The sequence below is a fragment of the Cololabis saira genome, chromosome 13 (assembly GCF_033807715.1).
Source record: "Cololabis saira isolate AMF1-May2022 chromosome 13, fColSai1.1, whole genome shotgun sequence".
In the NCBI taxonomy this organism is placed as follows: domain Eukaryota; kingdom Metazoa; phylum Chordata; class Actinopteri; order Beloniformes; family Belonidae; genus Cololabis; species Cololabis saira.
The window spans coordinates 33,707,226-33,730,284 of NC_084599.1; the positions used below are offsets into that span (position 1 = coordinate 33,707,226).

The following is a 23,059-nucleotide window of genomic DNA, read 5'->3' on the forward strand; positions in this document are numbered from 1 at the left end:
CTTTAATGTGTGTGTTATTGATTACATCCGTGCAGCTGTCAGCCTAACCCCCCCCCTTCTCCCTGAACAGTTCAGGGACAAAGAGTCCCATGAACTCTAAACTGAAACATCAAGGAGTTTTGATTCCCGAGATTTATGCTGCCGCGGCATCGTAATAACCTTGCAGGGCTGTAAATCATGCACGTTATAGGCAGGACATCCACATTCGCAATCTTGAATTTTATGTCATCTTTATTGATCTTTATGATCATTTTTATTCAAGCAACATGTGCCGCGGACACGTTTGGAGGGGAGCCAGCTTCACTTATCCGCTTAGACTCGCCTGTCTTCTTCTCCAGCCGACAAATAGCTGCCTAACTGATAATGGCAACCTCAGCAACGCATGTGTTTGCAATAACTGTATGACTGTGAGTCATACTTTTAAAACTGAAGGGTTCATCAGTCTTTTTTAACCCATTCTGTATATAGATGCCAAGCAGAAAAAAGATGATTGCATGTAAAAGTAGGGCTCGCTTGTAAACTATTGATACCTTTTCCCTTTTCAAGAATCAAATATTCTGTTTTCCATTAAATCACATCTCTTAAACACCATTTAGATTTCAAAACCAGAACTGGATTCACCTGTTGATTTCGTTTTCCCGTTCGAACCCTCAGAGCTTTTCCCTTCTGTGTTCCCAGCCGCCTTCACCATGATCGGGACGTCCAACCACTTGTCCGACCGCTGCTCCCAGTTCGCCATCCCTTCCCTCTGCCACTTTGCCTTCCCGACGTGTGACCGCACCTCGGGTACGGACAAACCCAGGGACCTTTGCAAGGACGAATGTGAGATCCTGGAGAACGACCTGTGCAAGACCGAGTACATCATCGCCCGCTCAAACCCCATCATACTGAAGAGACTGAAACTGCCCAACTGTGACGACCTGGCGGCGTTCGACAGCCCCGAGGCTGCTAACTGCTTACGCATCGGGATCCCCATGGCGGAGCCCATTAACAAGAGTAAGACCTGTTCTCCTGCTCACTGAATGTTTTTTTTTTTTTATTTAACCTTTATTTAACCAGGTAAGTCAGTTGAGAACAGTTTCTCATTTACCGTACAATGACGACCTGGGCAAGAGGCAGCACAAAGAGTCAAGCACATACTGTACAGTGGCATCAATTCAGTCAAAGCTAAGGTATGGCAAGGTTACGAGTCACAGAACTTAAGTAGAGTATCAATCAACACGTCCAGCAAATACTCATCACAGAAGTCTGCTATGGAGCTTATCTGTGTGGTCAAGAAAATTTGAACTTTTTCAAATGCAGTCTCGCTCACTGTAAAAACTCAAAATCTTACCAGGAAGATTTCTTATTTCTAGTTAAAATGTCTCATTTTTAGTCAAAAAATCTCATTACACTTAAAACAAGAGTCATCACCAGAAAAATAACTTGTTATTTGACCATTTTCACCTGTTTCAAGTAAATTTTCACTTGAAATAAGTAGAAAAATCTGCCAGTGGGACAAGATTTATCTTCTCATTACAAGCAAAAATCTTGTTCCTCTGGCAGATTTTTCCACTTATTTTAAGTGAAAATCTACTTGAAACAGGTGAAAATGGTTATTTTTGAGTCTTGTCTTAAATGTAATGAGATTTTTTTTTACAAAAAATTAGACATTTTAACTATAAATAAGACAAATATTCTTGTTAAGATTTTGAGTTTTTGCAGTGTAAAATAACTAGTGAAATCGATCATGTTGTTCTGATTTGCATTTGTAGTTATTCTATATGTATTAAGTAATAGAATAATCAATACAAATAGACACAGAGTAATTCCATAAATGTATTTAAAAAACAAACATTTACATTTTCCCTTGAAGCCAAGGTGTGGCGGCTGCCATACCTTCATACCCAATTGACGCCCCTGAGCACATACAACACAGTGAAACAAACAATCAAACATGATATATAAAAAACACACAACACATAAAAAATATGAGTAAAAAGTGGTAGCGTTGGTCCGGAAGAGTTATAAACATGTGCAATGATCACAGATGAATGTTGGGAGTGTATTTTTGAAGGAGGAGAATGGGAGGAATGTGTGAAGTTTAAGTGTTTGCTGCAGATGATTCCAATCACTAGCAGCAGCCAACTGAAATGAATTCTGGCCAAAGGAGGTAACTAGTTAATGTAACGGTTTGAACGTAGGTTCCGATTACTGATCTTGATATTAAGTAGTGAGCCAGGATATGAAGGGGTGCTTCCAGTGATGGTGTTGTAGATGAAATGATACCAGTGGATCAGTCTACGGGAGTGAAGTGAAGGCCAGTTGAGGTGAGTCCAGGTTACAGTGATGGGTGTTAACAGGAGCACCTGTAACAAGGCGGATGGCGGTGTGGGAGATGACGTCAAGTTTAATGAGAATAGTTTTGGAGGCAGACCTATATACTATCACCGTAATCTACAATTGGGAGGATTGTCATTTTAACCAGAGCGTGCTTTGCAAGGTGGGTGAAAGATGCTTTATTGCAGAATAAAAAAACAATTTTAGATCTGACTTTTGAAAGTAGTGTATTAATGTGGACGTCAAAAGAGAGTGAATTGTCAAGCCAGATACCCAGATATTTATAGGAATTGACACATTGGAGTACTGATCCGTCCAGGGAGGAGATATTGAAAGGAAAGGTGATACGTGGTAGGATCCAGTTGAATATCATGCACTTGCGTGTTGGATATTGTTGAAGCTAGCTTGCAAGGAAGTCAAAGCAGTGTTTACTGTTTGAATGCTGATAACACACCTTTAATGCCGGCACTCCCTCGAAATCCATTATTTATTATCTCCAGAGGTGTCAAGTAACGAAGTACAAATACTTTGTTACCTTACTTAAGTAGAAATTTTGGTTATCTATACTTCACTGGAGTAATTATTTTTCAGACGACTTTTTACTTTTACTCCTTACATTTTCACGCAATTATCTGTACTTTTTACTCCTTACATTTTAAAAAAGGCCTTGTTACTCTATTTCATTTTGGCCTTTAAAACAAAAACTATCCAGTTAAATTGCTCCATCCGGATAGAGTGAATTTGGTTGTGGCTCAGATGTTCTTGTCCAGTTTTGTTCTTACATCCGTTCCCTCAGATTCCTGCAACTAAACTTGGATGTACATTCCAATAAAGGTTAGGATAAATGATAACATGTTTCTGAAGTTTGACTTTTTGCACCATTACAATACTTATAGGCAACTAGTCATCATATCTCCTGCTCTCTGAAACACATAATAATGCTCAATAGTACACATATATGGTTCTTTAATATATTTGCATTATACTAAGATGCATTCATTTTCAATGGCTTTTGTCCTTAATGGCTTTTTTCCCCCTTACATTACTTTTACTTTTATACTTTAAGTAGTTTTGAAACCAGTACTTTTATACTTTTACTTGAGTAAAAAACTTGAGTTGATACTTCAACTTCTACATGAGTATTTTTAAACTCTAGTATCTATACTTCTACCTGAGTAATGAATGTAAATACTTTTGACACCTCTGATTATCTCACATTTCGACCTTGAATAAATAGTTTTAAACTACTTTCGGGATTATTACATTTATATTTTCAATAATGGCTAATGTTCTCCTTATTAACACCTGACAGATACACAGTGGCCTTACATTAATTCCCATTTCCCTCCTGAACAGGGTCTCTGGCTTTGACCTTGTTATGACCTCCAAACTGACAGTCTCCTCACCTGCTCTGTTCCTCAGATCACAAGTGTTACAACAGCAGCGGCTCCGACTACCGAGGGACGGTCAGCGTGACCAAGTCTGGGCGCCAGTGCCAGCCCTGGAACTCCCAGTACCCTCACAGCCACACGTACCAGGCCGTCCGCTACGCAGAGCTGAACGGGGGCCACTCGTACTGCCGCAACCCGGGGAACAAGCACGACGCCCCCTGGTGTTTCACGCTGGACGAGGCGGTCCGCATGGAGCTCTGTGACATAGCCATCTGCGGTGAGGCAACATCCAAACTACAACTTCTTTAAGTGAACAGATTGAGATAAAATGCTTTTGGTCAAAACGCAACAGGAATGCTGTACAACAGGTGCGTTATCAGTCATGTCTTCACAGCTTTGTTCACAGCAGCCGGTTTTGGGTGTATGGTTTGTTTTTTATTGTGACGCCGCCTGCAGTACTCGATAACAAACCTTTCGTTCGTTCGTTCGTTCGTTTTTATTTATTTCGAACATGTATAAAAAAAAAAACAAGAAAAAAAGATAAGAGAAACAAATACAGGTGGGCATTCCACCACATAAAGAAAAAACATCAAAAAACATATTTCAGTTACATGTTCGAAAAGGAGTGGGAGGAAGTATAAACTTATTTAATCCCACCCCCTTTCCACAACTAAACATAAATTATATGCCTGTATTTACGTTTTATACTATACACTAATTTATATAAATAAATATATATAATTTTTACAAAAATAACCTGTTTAATACCAAATGTAAGCTTTATCATAAATATAATATACAGTAACTATGATATAAATATAATATGACTATGATATAAATATAACTATGATATAAATATAATACGTATATCTATACAAACATACAAAGACAACATGACGAAATAGCAAAACACACACTGCTGATCTTTAAACACAGTCTTCATTTTTATACCTCAAATAAACCATGTCTTTATATTTCTTCTTAAATTGTTTTATGTTTGTACATTCTTTTAACTCCAAATTCAAACCATTCCACAGTTGGATTCCACAAACTGATACACAAAAACTTGTTTTTGTTGTACGCACAAATAAAGATTTGAAGTTTAGGTTTCCCCATAAATTATAACCCCCTTCCCTCCCAATAAATAATTTCTGAATATTATCCGGTAGCGAATGATTTTTTGCTTTAAACATTACTTGTGCAGATTGAAATGCCACTAAATCCATAAGTTTTAATACTTTAGACTGTAAGAATAGTGAGTTAGTGTGATCTCGATATCCAGCCTTATGAATGTATCGTATTGCTCTCTTTTGAAGTATGAGTAATGAATGTAACCTGGTTTTATAATTGTTGCCCCAAATTTCGGCACAGTAAGTGAAATATGGAAGAACTAGTGAGCAGTAAAGAATATGAAGGGCCCTGTGATCCAAAACCTGTTTTTCTCTGTTAAGTACTGCAATGCTCTTTGAAACTTTGTTTTGTACATACTTAATATGAGATTTCCAGCTAATTTGATCATCCATTATTACTCCAAGAAATCTGATTTCTTTTACTGTTTCAATATCACTGCCTTATCGTATTCCTCTGTCTCCGTAGACCACAAGGACTTGTCAGGCGGCGGGAACATGGAGATCTTGTACATCCTGGTCCCCAGCGTGGCCATCCCCTTGGCCATTGCCTTGCTCTTCTTCTTCATTTGCGTGTGCCGCAACAATCAGAAGTCCTCCCGGCCTCCCGCCCCACGTCAGCCCAAACCGGTCCGGGGGCAAAACGTGGAGATGTCCATGCTGACAACGGCGTACAAACCAAAGGTATAAAGCAGCACAGTCTACAAACAGCCAAACATGTGAAATAAGTTTCCAACCCAACATGCTGTTTTTATGCTCATGCAGCATCTTGGACCGTTGTGTTCTGGCCCTAAATACGCTTCATTTTGCCGTGTAAAAAAGTCTTGAAATCCGACTGCAGGAGTCAAAACATTGTCCCAGTGTGAACTGGGATGCGTCGCAGCATGCCGGGGTTACGTAGCACAGTGTGTGGAAGTGACCCGACTCAGCCGGAGCTTCTGATCTCCATTATCAGATCTCAGCGGGACCAGGAATGTTCAGCTGCGGCTCTTTGCCTCTCTGTTTATTTCTGTACCACTTTTTCTTTTACACCTCTCCCTCACATTCCTGCATTCACTTAGTCCATACTTTTATTTCCTCTTATGTCCATCCATCCCTTTTCCTCTGGAGTTTTTTTTTATTATTTCCCCTCCTCCTCCTCCTCCATCCCACAGACCATCAGACCTCTGTCACATATTAGGAGCTCACGTAAGGATCTGTGTTATGCTTTCTTTAGGGTTGCACACTCATTGGTTCAGTTTCTTTTCACACATAACTTGACGTTGCTGCAGTGGAGGGTGTGAAACTGTCTCGTGTATCCGTCAGAGCTAACATTCGAGCTGCCGTGTGTAGGATTAGCATCAAAAACTGACGACAGACAGTCAGAAGCATCAGAATCTACGACGGAGTATTAGGGCCAAACTAAGACAAAAAAAAATGGAAATTACGAAAACAAAGTCGTAGAATTACCAGAATAAAGTCATAATGTTGTGAGGATAAAGTTGTAATATTACGAGAATAAAGTCGTAATATATAATAATATATATAAATATAACTTCACAAGACATTCCTCATTTTAACACAGGGAGAAGATACTCTTCATGTTGGAGTTCTCATAAATTACCACTTTATTCTCGTAATATTACGACTTTATTCTCGTAATGTTACGACTTTATTCTCGTAATGTTACGACTTTATTCTCGTAATATTACGACTTTATTCTATTACGACTTTATTCTCGTAATGTTACGACTTTATTCTCGTAATGTTACGACTTTATTCTATTACGACTTTATTCTCGTAATGTTACGACTTTATTCTCGTAATGTTACGACCTTATTCTCGTAATGTTACGACTTTATTCTATTCCGACTTTATTTTCGCAACATTATGACTTTATTCACATAATTTTACGACTTAATTCTCATTATATTATGACTTTATTCTCGTAATTTCAATTTTTTTTTGTCTTAGTTGTTTGGCCCTAATACTCCGTCGTAAGAATCCACTTTTTTATTGGTTTATTTATTCATGTTTTGAAATACAGATGATTGTTTAGTTAATCAATTTGCAAAGATTCAACTTTACAGCCGATCAAAGATGGTGACAAGCATGCAGTTGATTTTAAATGTCCTTTTTTTGAACAAAGATGGCTCTGAAATGTGGTCCAAACATATCAGACTATAAAATCATCCGTGTTAAAAGTGGAAAAAACACTTAACAGAGATGTGCCTCGAGTCACTCTTCCTCCCAATACATGAATCCAATCTCGTAGCTAAATACAAGTAATCTACAAGACTATCTGAAATAAATGAGGACTTCCAATCTTTTAAAACCCTTTTAATGAGCCTTAAATCTGCACAACTTTTCTTTTTGTCATTATCTGCAACTTTGTCTGGGGTTGGGATTAAGCTGCTACCCAGAAGGCTTTGCTTTGGGGTCATGTAGAGGCCACAGCCTGTAACAGTCAGTTTAGACCCACACACACGCACACACACACACACACATAAACTTGCGGTGGTGTGAAGAGGATCTGAAGGGTGGGCGTGGGGAGGAAAGAAGGGTTGAAGAAGCCTATAACTAAAAACATCTGTGTTTCTCATAATATTCAGCTCAGTCACACCCCCCTCAGAGCTCATATCAACCTGTGTGTGTGTTTGAGAGAGAGTGTGTGTGTGTGTCCCGCTCACAAAGGAATTTCATTATTCATCTCAGAGTTCCTGGAATCTCAAAATCTCTGCCAACCTCTCCCCACTTTTTACCTTCTCCCTGATACAACCTCACACACTCCTAATGGAGCTCTTTCTATCTCACACACACACATACAGTAATAAATGTACCCTATAAATGCATGAATGATCCAATATATTCTTAGTTCATTTGAATGCATTTGCTCAATATTTTTAATACCAACCAGACCTAAAGTTTTTATTGGTTGGTGGATCTGATGAACTCCAGCTTAGTGACAAAGCTCAGTGACTCTGCAAACCCAGAGTTCAGCTCAGCCTCACTGGATTTAGTTCCAGTGGGGCTTAATCCGGCTCCACTCCAGTCCTTCTCCACACCCATGAATACCTAAATCGGCAAACACAGCATCCATCCTAAAACCCATTTCATTTAAGTTTTTTCTTTTACTCACTCACTCATCTTCTTCCGCTTATCCGTTCCCGGGTCGCGGGGGCAGCAGCCTCAGCAGGGATGCCCAGACTTCCTTCACCCCAGACACTTCCTCCAGCTCTTCCACCAGCTCTTGCTTTAGTTTAGTTTAGTTTAGTTTAGTTTAGTTTATTTAGCACATAACGTAAAAAAAAAGAACATTACACAAGTAAGTTCAGTTAAAAGAAACTGTGCAGGGAGGAGCGAGCAAGCCAGTAGGCTTATGAGGAGCCCCCACCTAATAACATTTAACAAAATCCTTATGAGGATATAAAATCATAAAAATAAAAATAAATCATAAAAATTGCATGTAGAACATGAATGAAAATAAAATAATAAAAAAATTTAAAAAAAAAAGATAAAAAAAAATTACTGTACACATGATCATGAAAATATGAGTATTAAGCTGAACAAATGGCAACACAGAATATGAAGTGCAAAGGGGAGTCCGAGGCGTTCCCAGGCCAGCCGAGAGACATAGTCTCTCCAGCGTGTCCTGGGTCTTCCCCGGGGTCTCCTCCCGGTGGGACATGCCTGGAACACCTCCCTAGGGAGGAGGGACATGCCTGGAACACCTCCCTAGGGAGGAGGGACATGCCTGGAACACCTCCCTAGGGAGGCGTCCAGGAGGATCCGGTACAGATGCCCAAGCCACCTCAGCTGACTCCTCTCAATGTGGAGGAGTAGCGGCTCGACTCCGAGCTCCTCCCGGGTGACCGAACTCCTCACCCTATCTCTAAGGGAGCGTCCAGCCACCCTGCGGAGGAAACTCATCTCGGCCGCTTGTATCCGCGATCTCGTCCTTTCGGTCACTACCCAAAGTTCATGACCATAGGTGAGGGTAGGGGCGTAGATTGACCGGTAAATCGAGAGCTTCGCCTTTCCGGCTCAGCTCCCTCTTCACCACGACGGTCCAGTACATCGACCGCATAACTGCGGACGCTGCACCGATCCGTCTGTCAATCTCCCGCTCCATCGTTCCCTCACTCGTGAACAAGATCCCGAGATACTTGAACTCCTCCACCTGAGGCAGGACTTCTCCACCCACCCGGAGAAGTCACGCCACCCTTTCCCGATGGAGAACCATAGCCTCGGTCTTGGAGGTGCTGATTCTCATCCCTGCCGCGTCGCACTCGGCCTCAAACCGCCCCAGCACATGCTGGAGGTCCCGGTCTGATGAAGCCAACAGGACAACATCATCCGCAAAAAAGCAGAGATGAAATCCTGTGCTTCCCAAACCGGATCCCCTCCGGCCCCTGACTACGCCTAGAAATCCTGTCCATAAAAATTATGAAGAGGACCGGTTTTTCTTTTAATTATTTAAAAAAAAATGTTGGTTTATTTGGTTCAGCATTGCAGAAATCAAACGTCACGGCCACGCCTGACCTGGGCGCTGTTGCAAACGGCTTGAAAAATCACCTTCTTTCTCCTGCTCAAGCAGCATGATCCAACACAGAAATGAAAACCACAACAGCTGTTATCAGCAACGACGTCACGGATTAACCATTTCCTCACGCGGTGACTCAGAACCTCATCCCTGAGGGGAAAGTGTTTTTAAAGCCTCTACCGTTGGTTCTGTGCATTTGAATAAAGATGCAGCCGTGGTTTTGTGGATCAACCCGCAGTCATTTTCTTCTATTTCTACATGTGATTCGTCAGTTTACTGGCGCGAGAGGTAATTGTTCCTCGATGCTGCTTTACCTAAGAGCCAAATGAAAATGTTAAAGTTTTGCTCAACTGCTGGCAGATTTCACAGTTTTCCCACTTTGCCTTCAAAAGCTGTAAAAAAGGAATTGTTTGGAGCTGATGTAATGGGTCGAGTCTTGATTATAACAATTCTCAAATCTCCGGGCTCGAGTTTCATTTTATTTTACAGCTTTTTTTTACAACCTGCATTCTGTGATATATTGGGTAACACACTCCCGAACAGCATTATGTTGTAGTATTTCTATAAAACTGCTTGTTCATATCACTTCTTTCTTTCTGTGCATTGCTCTGGACTCTGCAGAGCAAAGCCAAAGAGCTTCCCCTGTCAGCGGTGCGTTTCATGGAGGAGCTCGGGGAGTGCGGCCTGGGGAAGATCTACAAGGGTCACCTGTACCTGCCGGGCATGGACCAGGCCCAGCTCGTCGCCATCAAAACTATGAAAGACGTTTCCAACAGTCAGCACTGGGCAGACTTCCAACAGGTACATCTTTAGCTCTGTACACATATTATTGTTGATAAGTAGGTCATTTCCTATCATTGTGTGTGTATAAATCTGGAGAAAACTGAAATAATCTCTCCAGCAGCTGCATGTAATTTCAGAAGCCACACTCCTGTGGGCTATTTTTTTTTTGTGGATGGTAATCTTTTTCCACAACATTTTAGGCATGCCTTGGTATATTTCCTCAGAAGGTAAATGTGTTAGGCTCTCGGCTGCCTACTGCTAAAAAAAAAAAAAAAATCACTGAACTGGACAGAAGTTCACTGGAAATAGTTTGAAAAATAAACAGTAACTGCTGGCAGGCTGTCCCGGTCAATTTAGCTGTTAAGGAAGATTGAGGCAGATGACATATTTGGAACATAATCTTCGCTTTCCATTTGCAGAAAATGAGGCAGACCTCGAGTGCCAACTTTTAAAATGACACCACCAAAAAGAAAAATGTCGTAATGTATCTCTTGAGAGGCACTGAAGTGCTCGTATAGATCAACTTCAGCCAACTTAGATTAAAATGAGAGCAGTCCTTGAAGTCCCGAGACTTTGTATACATTATGTTTTCAGTAAAGGTAGTTTAATGATGAGTAGGGTTGGGTATTGGGAAGGACCTCACGATACGATACGCATCACGATACTTGAGCAACGATACGATACACATTGCGATATCCCGATTATGCGATATCCCGATTATTATATTCTACATAGTTCACCGAAAAATGTAAAAATGCATTACACATCTTAAAATCCAAGTTGTATATGTACATCAGATGATAGTGATGGATCTTAAAATCCAAGTTGCACGTTCATCAGATTATAGGGACAATTCATGGGACAAACTGAGTCAAAACAATGTTTTATTATAACTATACAAGCTAAAGTTACAACATATTTGTATATGTTTTTCATATTATTTACATCATATGAAATTAACATTAAATTTAGTATGAGGTTGCTTTAATTATGTGGCAAATGATAATAAACACAAGAAAGATGGGTACTAAAACCAAGGACAGGCACAGTGATCAGTCAGTATAGATATAAATCCATAAATAAATAAACCTCTGTCCATTATTTTTCATTTTTTAAGGACAGGCAATTGTGTTATATAAAAAATAAATTATAAAATGAAATAAAACGTGAAATAAAACCTGAGCTCAGTGCAGGGCCCTCCCAGGGTTGGTAGAGAGTGGCAATGCCCAGGACTGTCACTTAGGAGCACTGGGTGATATAATGGGAAAAAGATCGGGGATTAAAAAAAAAACAAAAAAAAAATCGAAATTCAAATTTTGAATATCGATATTGAATCGGCTGGAAAAGTATCGCGATATATTGCCATATCGATATTTTTGCCCACCCCTAATGATGAGTTGAACTCACTACTGTTTGTCTGAATTGAATGAAAGGAGGTGGCCGTGCTGACCGAGCTGCAGCATCCCAACGTGGTCTGCCTGCTCGGCGTCGTCACCCAGGAGCAGCCGGTCTGCATGCTGTTCGAGTTTCTGCCGCAAGGCGATCTCCACGAGTTCCTCATCATGCGCTCGCCGCACTCGGACGTCGGCTGCAGCAGTGACGAAGATGGCACCGTGAAATCCAGCTTGGATCACGGCGACTTTCTGCACATAGCCATACAGGTAAGAAGTGAAAACCTACAAAGAACACATTCCAATTTTCCTCTTTTTTTAATCTTATTTTCCAGTTGGTCGATTCAAAACTCCAAATAAAGGACATATCTTAAATGCAGTGATATAACACTGCATTTCCAGAACCACTGGATCTTGAAGATTCTCATGCCCTGGTCATGCATAAACTGTTTTAGTGTTGAACTTCAATGTGGCAAACATGAAGTAATTACCTGATTTAATCATGACTTGGGAAAACTGGGAAGTTGCACTAGAAAGCCAAGATGCTGTCGCCTCCCTTTATTACCCACTTTGTACTTCTGTTGAACTGGTGTTGGCTCCAAAATAGAAGTTTATTTTTCCTGGGTGCCCACGTGTGCTGCTGGCTGCTGAGTACCAGTGTAATACCGCCCCCTAGTGCCTGTAGGGGGAATAGCACCGTATTAATTAAGACTGAGGTAAAAATCACTAGACATTGAATCAGAGGAAATTGATATACAGGACTGTCTCAGAAAATTAGAATATTTTGATTAAGTTCTTTATTTTCTGTAATGCAATTAAAAAAACAAAAATGACATACATTCTGGATTCATTACAAATCAACTGAAATATTGCAAGCCTTTTATTATTTTAATATTGCTGATTATGGGCTAAGGCTTTTATTAAGATCCCCAGAATATTCAAATTTTTTACTTGAGTTTTCTTAAACTGTAAGCCATGATCAGCAATATTAAAGTAATAAAAGGCTTGCAATATTTCAGTTGATTTGTAATGAATCCAGAATGTATGACATTTTTGCATTACAGAAAATAAAGGACTTTATCACAATATTCTAATTTTCTGAGACAGTCCTGTACAAAAAAATCAAAGATGAATAATGGATGTTCATGTTTTTCCCCCCATAACACTATCTTTTGATATTTATTTTATTATTTATTTTAAATAGTCCAGTTTATTCTAAAATGTCAGTTTGTTTCTGACTCTGTGCTGAAAGTATTTAACCTTAAAGGAAAGTTCTGCTATTGTTTTAATCTAGGCTCTATCAGGATTGGTAGATTGTGAGTCGTACTGAATTATTAAGTGATTGTAAAAGAACTGCCAGGGATTACTTGCATCGAGCTATTCTCAACTGGGATGGGTTGTTTGTTTGGGTCAGCTACAGTCTCTGGCAGATCTTGGTACAAATGGTGCTTCATTGCAGGATTTATTCTCCTTATTCATCAGGAATAGTCATCCTGGTGAAAATGTTCACTGCAAACACAAACAGTGATCGGTAAAGGGGAAGCGCAGAGACGGGAGTGTTTACATTCAGTCGTAGCTCAGCCAGGCACAGCGTCAGTTTTCCAGTCCACAAAAGGAAGACTGAAGGCTCTGCAAAGTGTGGTTCAACATTTTCATGAACATGAGCCGATGTTTAGGTTTGGAGAGCTTTATTTCATGCACTCGGACACTGTAGGGTAACTTCAGTGTCCAAGTAGAAGCTCTCTACTCTCATTCAGCTGCGTTAATCCTACAAAACTCTCCTTTCACTAGATTTCAGAACAAAACTTTAGTAGACTAATTGTTTTAAGACCTACTGAGGAGTTCCTGTGACACACAGGACTAGTTAAACACCAGTCAGCTGCAAAAAGAAGCATGTTTACATTGCAGTCTTTTCTGTGCATATCAATATATCTTTACATAAATGTTAAAAAAAGAAGTAGAAACATTTCTATATTGTTCTTCAGATATTTAAGAGTATAAATGATGCCTGTCATGTGGATATGTTACGATGCAAAAACAGCCCCGCTAGAAATAAGTCAAAATTGTCTCATTTTAAGCAAAAAATCTTTTCCAATGGGATAAAGAAAAATTCTTGACTAGAATTCGTACAACTAGAAAAATATTTATCAAAATCTTCTTGACACAAGATGTTTTACTTTCCTGTAAATTGGTTTATGTAGTGTAGAAAACCAAACCATAGCAAATGTTGACACTGAACTTGCATGTGCAACCCTCTGAAAGCATTAAGTCAAGTCTTTATGTAATCTTAGTTTGCATATTCTTTGATTCCTGTGGCTTTTGTTTATTTTATTGAACCTTGAGAGACATAGTTTGATGAATCAGATTACTCGTTTGTTTGTTTTCTTTACACTGATAGTTTAATATTAGTCAAGGTAAAATTCCTGGGATGAACAAAAGTTAGAAAGTTGCTTCGTTTTACCAAAAAACTAATTTTACTAATCTTCACTAATCTCCTGTGATCATGTGACCAGGTGGCTGGAGGGATGGAGTACTTGGCCAGCCACCACTACAACCACAAAGACCTGGCGGCGCGGAACGTCTTGGTCGGGGAGCACCTGCATGTGAAGATATCTGACCTGGGTCTCTCCAGAGAGATCTACTCCTCAGACTACTTCTGCATCCAGCCCAAAACGCTGCTGCCCATCCGCTGGATGCCCCCCGAGGCCATCGCCTACGGCAAGTTCAGCACCGACTCGGACATCTGGTCGTTCGGCGTCGTCCTGTGGGAGCTGTTCAGCTACGGCCTGCAGCCTTACTACGGCTTCTCCAACCAGGAGGTGATGGAGATGGTGAGAAAGAGGCAGCTGCTGCCCTGCCCTGAGGACTGTCCGCCAAGGTAAGTTGCAGCCAAAGACATTTTCATACGTGCACCGCAGTCCTTTCTGCATGCAAGATAAACTTTGTGTTTAAATGAATGTTTTCAGAATAGATCAGGGGTCGGCAACCCAAAATGTTGAAAGAGCCGTATTGGACCAAAAACACAAAAAACAAATATGTCTGGAGCCGCAAAAAATGAAAAGTCTTGTATAAGCCTTAGAATGAAGGCAACACATGCTGCATGTATCTGTATTAGTTATAACTGGGGGAAGATTTTTTTTTTCAAGAAAAAAGTCAAATTTTCGAGAAAAAAGTCGAAATGTTGAGAAAAACATTGAAATGTCGAGGAAATAGTCAAAATTTCGTGAAAAAGTCGAAATGTTGAGAAAAAAGTTCTTTAGCGCCGCCCTAGTGGCTCCCTGGAGCTTTTTCAAAAATGTTTGACCTTTTTTTTTCTTCTTTTTTTTTTCCTTATTTTCTTTTTTTTTCCTTTCCTTTTTTTTCTTTTTTCTTCTTTTTTTCCCTTTTTTTCTTCTTTTTTTCCCTTTTTTCTTCCTTTTTCCTTTCCTTTTCAATCTCGACATTTCTACTTTTTTCTCGACATTTTGACTTTTTTCTCGACATTTCGACTTTTTTCTCGAGATTGTACTTCAACATTAATCTCGAAATTTTGACTTTTTTCTCGACATTTCGACTTTTTTCTCAACATTTCGACTTTTTTCTCGAGATTGTTCTTCAACATTAATCTCGAAATTTCGACTTTTTGTTCGACATTTCAACTTTTTTCGCAACATTTCGACTTTTTTCTCGACATTTCGACTTTTTTTCGAAGTGCATAATGAAAAAAAAATAATCTTCCCCCAGTTATAACTAATATAGATACATGCAGCATGTGTTGCCTTCATTCTAAGGCTTATACAAGACGTGTTTTGTGTTTTTGGTCCAATATGGCTCTTTCAACATTTTTAAACGTGAAAATTATCCAAAGGTCATAATAAAAATTTAATCTACAAGAATCTTAACTCTTTGCTTTGGATATTTTGTTACCAGAAGTCATGAAAGCAATAAGAATACAAAATAACTAAAAGCCCAAATCTGCCTTTTCAAAGCAGGTTCCTACTTGGTGAGAGTGATGTCACAGTAGCTCTGTTGTCTTCCAGGTTTTATGGTTTGATGACTGAATGCTGGCAGGAGGCGCCGGCACGTCGGCCGCGCTTCAAGGACCTCCACATCCGCCTGCGAGCCTGGGAGGGGCTGTCGTCCCACGCCAGCTCCAGCACGCCCTCTGGTGGAGGAGGCAACGCCACCACCCAGACCACTTCCCTCAGCGCCAGCCCCGTCAGCAACCTCAGCAACCCGCGCTACGCCACGGCCGCAGGGTACCTGTACCCCGCGCAGGCTCTCCCCCAGCCGGGGCAGATGGCCACCATCCCCACCTGGACGCCCATGGCCGTGCCCCAAACCCACCAGCGCTTCATCCCCGTCAACGGGTACCCCATCCCGCCGGGGTACGCCGCTTTCCCGGCTCACTTCGCCGCCCCGGCTCCACCCACCCGGGTCATGCAACACCACCTACCGCCGCCGAAGAGCCGCTCGCCCAGCAGCGCCAGCGGCTCCACCAGCACGGGTCACGTGAGCGGCGTCCCGTCCACCACGGGCTCCAACCACGAGGCCAACATGCCGCTGCTGTCCCACTGCATCATTCCGGGGAGCGGCGGCGGGCCGGCTCAGATTTACGGACAAGTTTCCCAGAAGGGAGTGGTGCAGCTGGAGCACCTCTCGCAGACATCGGCGCTGCTCTCTCCTGACTCTGACGTACTGATGTACAACGACCAAGTCATCACCGCCGACCTGTAGGCGGACGCTCCGGACTCTTTCAGGGGAGGTTCAGCCGCTCGGCCGCTCGGCCGAGGAGCCGGTACCGGAGTTCTGCTGCGGTCCGACTCAAACAGGCTCGTCTGCACGCTCGAACGTGCAAGAGACACTGCTGCAGCTACAAAAGTATTAGAACCAGCTGTCCGACTCCCTTACTGTTTAAAGCAAGTGTATCATGATCTGAAAATGTTATTTTAACCTTTGTAAATACGGTACTGTCCTTAATTGTTAAGTCCTGAGTGAATGAATGAAATACCTAGATATATATTCAAAAGTACTTTCTATTAAGATAAAAACAATAATAATAATAAAGTAGCCAGTGCACCAAAAGTAGCAATCCCCCAATGAACTGGTTTTCATGCAGTTGTACCTCTCAGCAGTGCCAGGACTCCCTCCGTTACAGGCGTACTTACACAAATATAAAACCCAGGTGTCCCACTCTGCCCGCCGGACTCTGGAAGTGCACACGAGCGTGTTTGTTGGCACCGCGGCCAGACAGCTGATCGCTGTGGGACGGCCGCCCAGCGGAGCAGCTGGAGCTTAGGTGGTTTCAGATGGCCTGCAGGTGCTGCAGTGCTGGCAACGCCGTGCAGAGATCTGGGGAGTGCATCTTCATTTTCACACAAAAATCTTCCTGAAAAAGAGAGTTGAATGTTTGTTTTTTTTAGGAGCAACCTCCTAAAGTGACGACCTGAGTCTTCTCCAACATCTTCACCGCGTTCAAATCTTCCTCCAATCCTGTCTGAGCTCTTCTGAATCGACAGCTCTCAGCATCCGCATCCGTTTTCCTGTTTCACTCCTTTTCTTTTGCATCAGGTTTAGGATCAGACCAAAGCTTTCACCAACCAATGCATCAAAAGACCAGTGAAATCATCCTCCAGAACCGGCCCATTCTCTGGGCGAACATGAGATCTGGGCTCAGCTTACATTTCAACTCTAACAAACTCTTAAGAAACTCTATAATTGATGATGGTTTTTACTGTGTTTTATTTTGAAGGAAGAATTTAAAAGATCTTGTCCATAAGTGTTTGTATCCATTTTTTTCTTCAATCTGTATCATGTAAAAAAAATCCCATTTGAGATACGAGGACTGATTATAGTAAAAGGGCTCAAACGCATGATGCTTATACTAATGCTTATACTAGATGATGTTATTACTATGGTACTTTGTGAGGACTCGGACATGTCAAACTAAATCTGTTGGATATCTTCAAATGTTTGTGCCTTAAAAGAAGAATGTTGGTGAGTTTTTGGCACAGAGTGTAATAAGTTGCTTTTACTTGGTTCTGCAGATGGTTTTATAACAGCTGGCACCAACTGTAGGGGAAGAAAAGCACTGAAAATCTTCTGTCCGGTGTATCTTCCTAGTTAGAAATGTATTTATTTAACGTGTCAAATGTCCAGCAAAAAAGTAATTGGCCTGAGTTAGATGCATTTCATCTAATTGCCTTTTCTAAAATGAAGATGTGTGTTCGGTACATGGTTAACTCAGACATCTGTTATTTCCTAACATTGAATGAATGCGAAATATGAAGCCTTACTTTTTTATTTAAAAAAAAACAGAGAAAAAGAACCCAGGGTAGAAAGACCCGTTTCTAGTCTTAGTTTTGATTGTTTGAACTAGGGCTGGGCGATTTTGGACAAAAATAAAATCCCGAATTTTTTTTCCTGTAAACCCGATTTTCGATTTCGATTTTGATTTTTTTGGTAAAACTACAAAAGACAATGGAATAAATTGTTTCAAATATTTTATCTTTATTTTGAAAGAAAAATAAACAAATTTCCCTATTGGTAATGAAGTGCAACTGAAAGATACTGTAAATCCTCCTTGAGTTTAGTAAAGTGACAACATTAACAATCTTCTTGGCCAAAGTAAAAAAATCGATTTTCCAATTTTCCTTTTTTTAACATCGTCTTGATTAATAAATCCGATTTAGATTTAAAACCGATTAATCGCACAGCCCTAGTTTGAACCCCTCTTTCAGTACTTGTGTGGTTGACAATCGTCAGGATTTAAACGTTCACTCAAGTGCACTCGGCCGTGTGTGTCGAACCCTTTATACAGTTTTATTTGCAGATTTTAAAAAAACCCACACATTTATTGTTACACCGAGGTGTCCCAGCAGCTATGATGTGCTCCCTCACTGTGAATGTACACCACAAACAGCGCAGTTTGTTTTTTATCAAAGTTTTAAGCCGTGGAACGACAATAGAAGAGTCCAAACTGTCTGTGGGTTTATGCCGCGTCCATTTGTCCTCGGAAGTCGGAATTTCCCAGTTCCCAGTCGGAATTTTCAACTGGAACGCCCCTCGAAGTGGGATTTCCTACTGGGAAAGTGGGAGAAACTTCACCACCCCCGAGTTACCATTCCAAGATGGCTGCCATTCCCAGTTCCCAGTTCCGATTTCCAAGGTAAATGGAACGCGGCATTAGTTCATCCATCCTTCTTCCTGCCGTCAAAGTAAGAAAACAGCAGCTACTCATACTAACTCTAAGAATGATACTTTTTTTTAATCCATATTAGATATTGGCGGAAAATGCCGTCAAATAAACTCTTATGTTTAAGTTTTATGAAGGGGAAAGCTCATTTCTGTCTCCGGAAGGGATTTTTTTCCTCAGTTTAAATCCATTTGAAGTTGATACGCCTTTTATTTTATAAATGTCTCTTTCCTCTGTTACCAAGGACTTTTTTGAGCTACCTAATTATCAGTTTGTTTGCCATGTAATAGATGTATGAGTACTAACAAAGCAGAGCAAAAACCACTTGTACACAAGACTGTGAATCCTAATCAAGTCTCTGTATTTCTTATCTGGCAAAAAAAAAAAAAAAAATGAAGATTCATTTTGAAGAAGAAAAAAAAAGTGCCTTTTTTCATCTTAGGCACAACATATGAGCAAATTTTATAATCGAGAAGCGTGTACCGATTAAGGTTCACATACATATTGACCAAGAGAGGCCTTGTCTTTGTAATGTGTCTGAATATTTTTGCACAGATGTTTTGTATTGCAAAATCATGTATTAAATGATGCTGTTTGGTTAACTGCTTGTTCATTATGTGATCTTTTGTTTTTAGCTGTACAAAGAGATTCGTGACCCCCGTGTCTGTGGGTCGTCCTGAGTTTGTGTTGCAGTGACCCTTGTTGACCAGGTGGGGGTGCTGTTTAACCGTGATATGTGTAGCTCTTAAAAACAGCTGGAAAATGTATCAGTTCAGCAATAGATGGAACAATGACTGTAGTATGGGCTTCTGATGTGCTTTTCCAAGGGTATTAATGTCACTTTTTCCTTTCATTTTCCGCCTAAACACACATTTTACTTTCAGAATGAGCCAAAACAGAAGAAAAAGGCACATATGAAGAAGTGATTTCCTAGATAACCTGAAATTAAACTGCTGGTTTCTTGTAATTTAATAAAATTCTCCTTATGAAGAGATATTCCAACAAAAGTTGGTAAAAGCCAAACTCTTTTCATGTCAATACGACTCTCTGAACTCTCTGTTACTCCATCACTTCTCAGTTTTCAAAAGTCTTAAGTGATGGGACTTTAAAAGCAGATACAGCGCCTCTTTAGCTGTGATAAAGGCTTGGCTCCCAAACATCTGGAACAGCTTGTCTTCTGAACTCGTCCCGCGAGTAGCAGAGAAGCAAATCCCTTTGACTTCTTGTTCAGAAGCGAAGTGTACGAAAAAACTATTGGATATAAAGTCTCCTGAGCCAAGGACACAATCATTTGCCTTTCCTGAACGTGCTGCCAGAGACTGAGCGGAGCAGAGCAACAAGTGAGGCTTTTGTACAAACGCCATATCCTTAGATAATAAGAAATAACAGAATCTGTGATTTCTTATTTGAACTTTTACTTAAGAGACTAATACAAACATAATTATGTTCAGTGTTTCCAGTAGCCAGCTTGTCTTCTCTGCCTTTAAAGGGAAAGTTCGTTTTTTTACAACCTGGACCTTATTTCTGGCATTTTTTATGGTCGTATACTCACCCAGAGGTGTTTGGTGTCATTTGCCTTCGGAAGATATTAGGGGTTTTTTGCGAGCCGCTTCTCCATATAACGGTAGTGAACGGGGCACAGCGGGACACAGACGATGCAGCGTCTAAATAACACATGATTGCCGCGAAACTCTTCATTTCTTTTATGAATCACTAGATCTGCTTCCAGGACCTGTTGTCTACATCCGGGGCTGTGTGTGTAACAAATAAATCACTTTGTAAACAAGACCTCTGAACTCATGACGTCATCTCTGTGCGCGCGTCCCAGACACAGCTCTGTGTACAGCTGGAGTTCGCTACTGTTAGTTTACTGTTAGTTATTTGAAACATGTCTGAATATTTGTCAAATTCTGAGGTTGTGGACGACGACTTTGAATGTGATGGACGTCCTTACCGTTTTGAGCCAGAGTATACGGCTGAAGAGCTCACTGAACGGAGGACAGAGTGCGCGCACAGAGATGACGTCATGAGTTCAGAGGTCTTGTTTACAAACTGATTTATTTGTTACACACACAGCCCCGGATGAAGACAACAGGTCCTGGAAGCAGATCTAGTGATTCATAAAAGAAATGAAGAGTTTCGCGGCAATCATGTGTTATTTAGACGCTGCATCGTCTGTGTCCCGCGGTGCCCCCATGCGCTACCGTTATATGGAGAAGCGGCTCGCAAAAACCCCCTAATATCTTCCGAAGGACTCCAAATGACACCAAACTTGCCTGGGTGAGTATACGACCATAAAAAATGCCAGAAATAAGGTCCAGGTTGTAATAAATCGAACTTTCCCTTTAAGGGATCAGCACCACAGCAGGTCACCTGTTTCCATCTCTTCCTGTTCTCGTCATCTTCTTCTGCCACAACAACCAACTCCAGAAACTCCACATCCAGACATCTCCCCTTTGATCGTTCTGTTTTTCAGCTCCGGAACCGGGATCCTTCTATCTCTGTGACCAATCCATTTCGATCTTGCCTCTCTTAACAAAGTGTAACACTTACCTCCAGCTCTGCTTCCTGTCTCTCGGTTGAAGAAGGGCTGGTCCCACCACAGGGTTGCACACCTCCCCCCCTTGCTCTGATCACACATTACTCCAGTCAGACACTCTTTTTCACCTAATCCACCGTGCCGCCACTCACCTCTTCACCCCTTTTCCCGCAGTGCGCGGCATTCCTGAGTTCTGCACGAAAGAGCACAAATTCCTCTTTAAAAAAACTGCAAAACATGGCATCTTCAATTGTCTAATGCGATGATGAACTTGACTCTTAACTTTTGTTTTCGGCAGATTTCTTCACATGTTATAGTGTTTTCACTGAACAATGAAGTTGATCAGTAAAGATGCTTTTTTGTTACACTGAACGTCACTATGGTGTGGCACATAGAAAAATAAAGTTTAAAAAAATGTAACATTAAAGATAGTTGTGCTGAAAACTGAAAATGATACATGTTAAAATTTTACAATATATAATAATAATGATAATAATAATAATAATAATAATAATTTTTTTATTTTATTTTAAGTGTGTAGAAGTATGCAGGTATGTATAAATGTATTTTTAATGAATGTATTCATTTATTTAATTTGCACAATTTTAAGTCTAGGCTCTTGGAAAATTCATGGTTCACATTTAATGTGTTTCTTTTATGGCTCTTCTTTGGATTTAATGTCGGTTTTCTGAGTACATTTTTTCAAAGTTTTTTAAAACCACTTGTAATGTTAAAAAAAAAAAAAAGATGCTGAATAGGATTTCTTTTCTACTTACGTCCTTTAGAAAACTGTTCAAAGAAGTTACATTACAGATGTAAGTTTTTGTTGAGTTTAATGATCTTAGTCTTAGAGTTAATAGAAGCTAACATCTGTGCTGGTGTGAAGAGCCAAGATCCCATCTGTGACTCGCTGTCACTGACACCTTGGAAGGAATTTGTATTTGGACATCTAGCGCGGATGGTATGTGAATGTGATGTAGCTTTGTGATAATCAAAAACATTTGAGGGCCTTTTCCCCTCACACACAGCTGCTGAACATCTTTTTGAATGACTGAGTTTTCTTATTTCTTTTTCAGTATTTCTTCTTTTCTTTTTTGCTTCTGTAACCTGTATATGTTCATCAAATTATATTTATTTTTTTTATTTTTTGGCAACCAACCATCTGGAATCCAAAATGTGTGCAAAGTCTGCTTTTTTTTGTTTTGTTTTTTTGCATTTTCCTTCGATGCGGTAATTTAGTTTCCATAATCAAAGTTACATATGTACTTCTACCAAACTTCTGTGCAGTTTCCATGTTCCCCCCCAATTAGGGTTGCCACCTTTCAGAAATAGAAATAAGGGACGCCCTGATTTCAGCAACGCAGGAGCCAAAAAAAAGCCCCAAAACTTCTAAACTGAATAAAAATGTGTTTATTTTATATGAAAAAACAAAATGCTTTGATTTAAAGTTTAAAGTGCTTTAATAGCATTGAACTTGCATGACTGTACAGACAGACAACCATACTAGCAACTGAAATATCCTCCTATGCTACGCATGTCCATATCAGCCCAGATGTAATATAGCCTACAGGGGAAGAATATGGTGTAAAAGTTTATTTATTTCAATAATTCAACTAGAATATGGTGTAAAAGTTAACTTATTTCAATAATTCAACTAGAATATGGTGTAAAAGTTAATTTATTTCAATAATTCAACTAGAATATGGTGTAAAAGTTAATTTATTTCAATAATTCAACTAGAATATGGTGTAAAAGTTAAGGAAAATACGGTACAAATCGTGTCCCGTATTAGTTCAATAAGGGACGCAACATT

At 40.3% G+C, this 23,059-nt stretch overlaps 1 protein-coding gene across 2 annotated transcripts in view; it reads left to right on the top strand.

Annotated features, from left to right (window-relative positions):
* The window catches only part of ror1 (receptor tyrosine kinase-like orphan receptor 1), a 169,768-nt gene extending 152,374 nt beyond the window's left edge, over positions 1-17,394 (top strand). For both annotated transcript variants that reach the window (XM_061738718.1, XM_061738719.1), the window contains 7 exons: positions 679-996; positions 3,742-3,987; positions 5,307-5,521; positions 9,981-10,160; positions 11,576-11,803; positions 14,047-14,411; positions 15,553-17,394. In XM_061738718.1, coding sequence (XP_061594702.1) covers positions 679-996; positions 3,742-3,987; positions 5,307-5,521; positions 9,981-10,160; positions 11,576-11,803; positions 14,047-14,411; positions 15,553-16,249 — 2,249 coding nt within the window. In that variant the 3' untranslated portion in view covers positions 16,250-17,394. The remainder of the gene's footprint in view (positions 1-678; positions 997-3,741; positions 3,988-5,306; positions 5,522-9,980; positions 10,161-11,575; positions 11,804-14,046; positions 14,412-15,552) is intronic.
* The last annotated feature ends 5,665 nt before the right edge of the window (positions 17,395-23,059 follow it).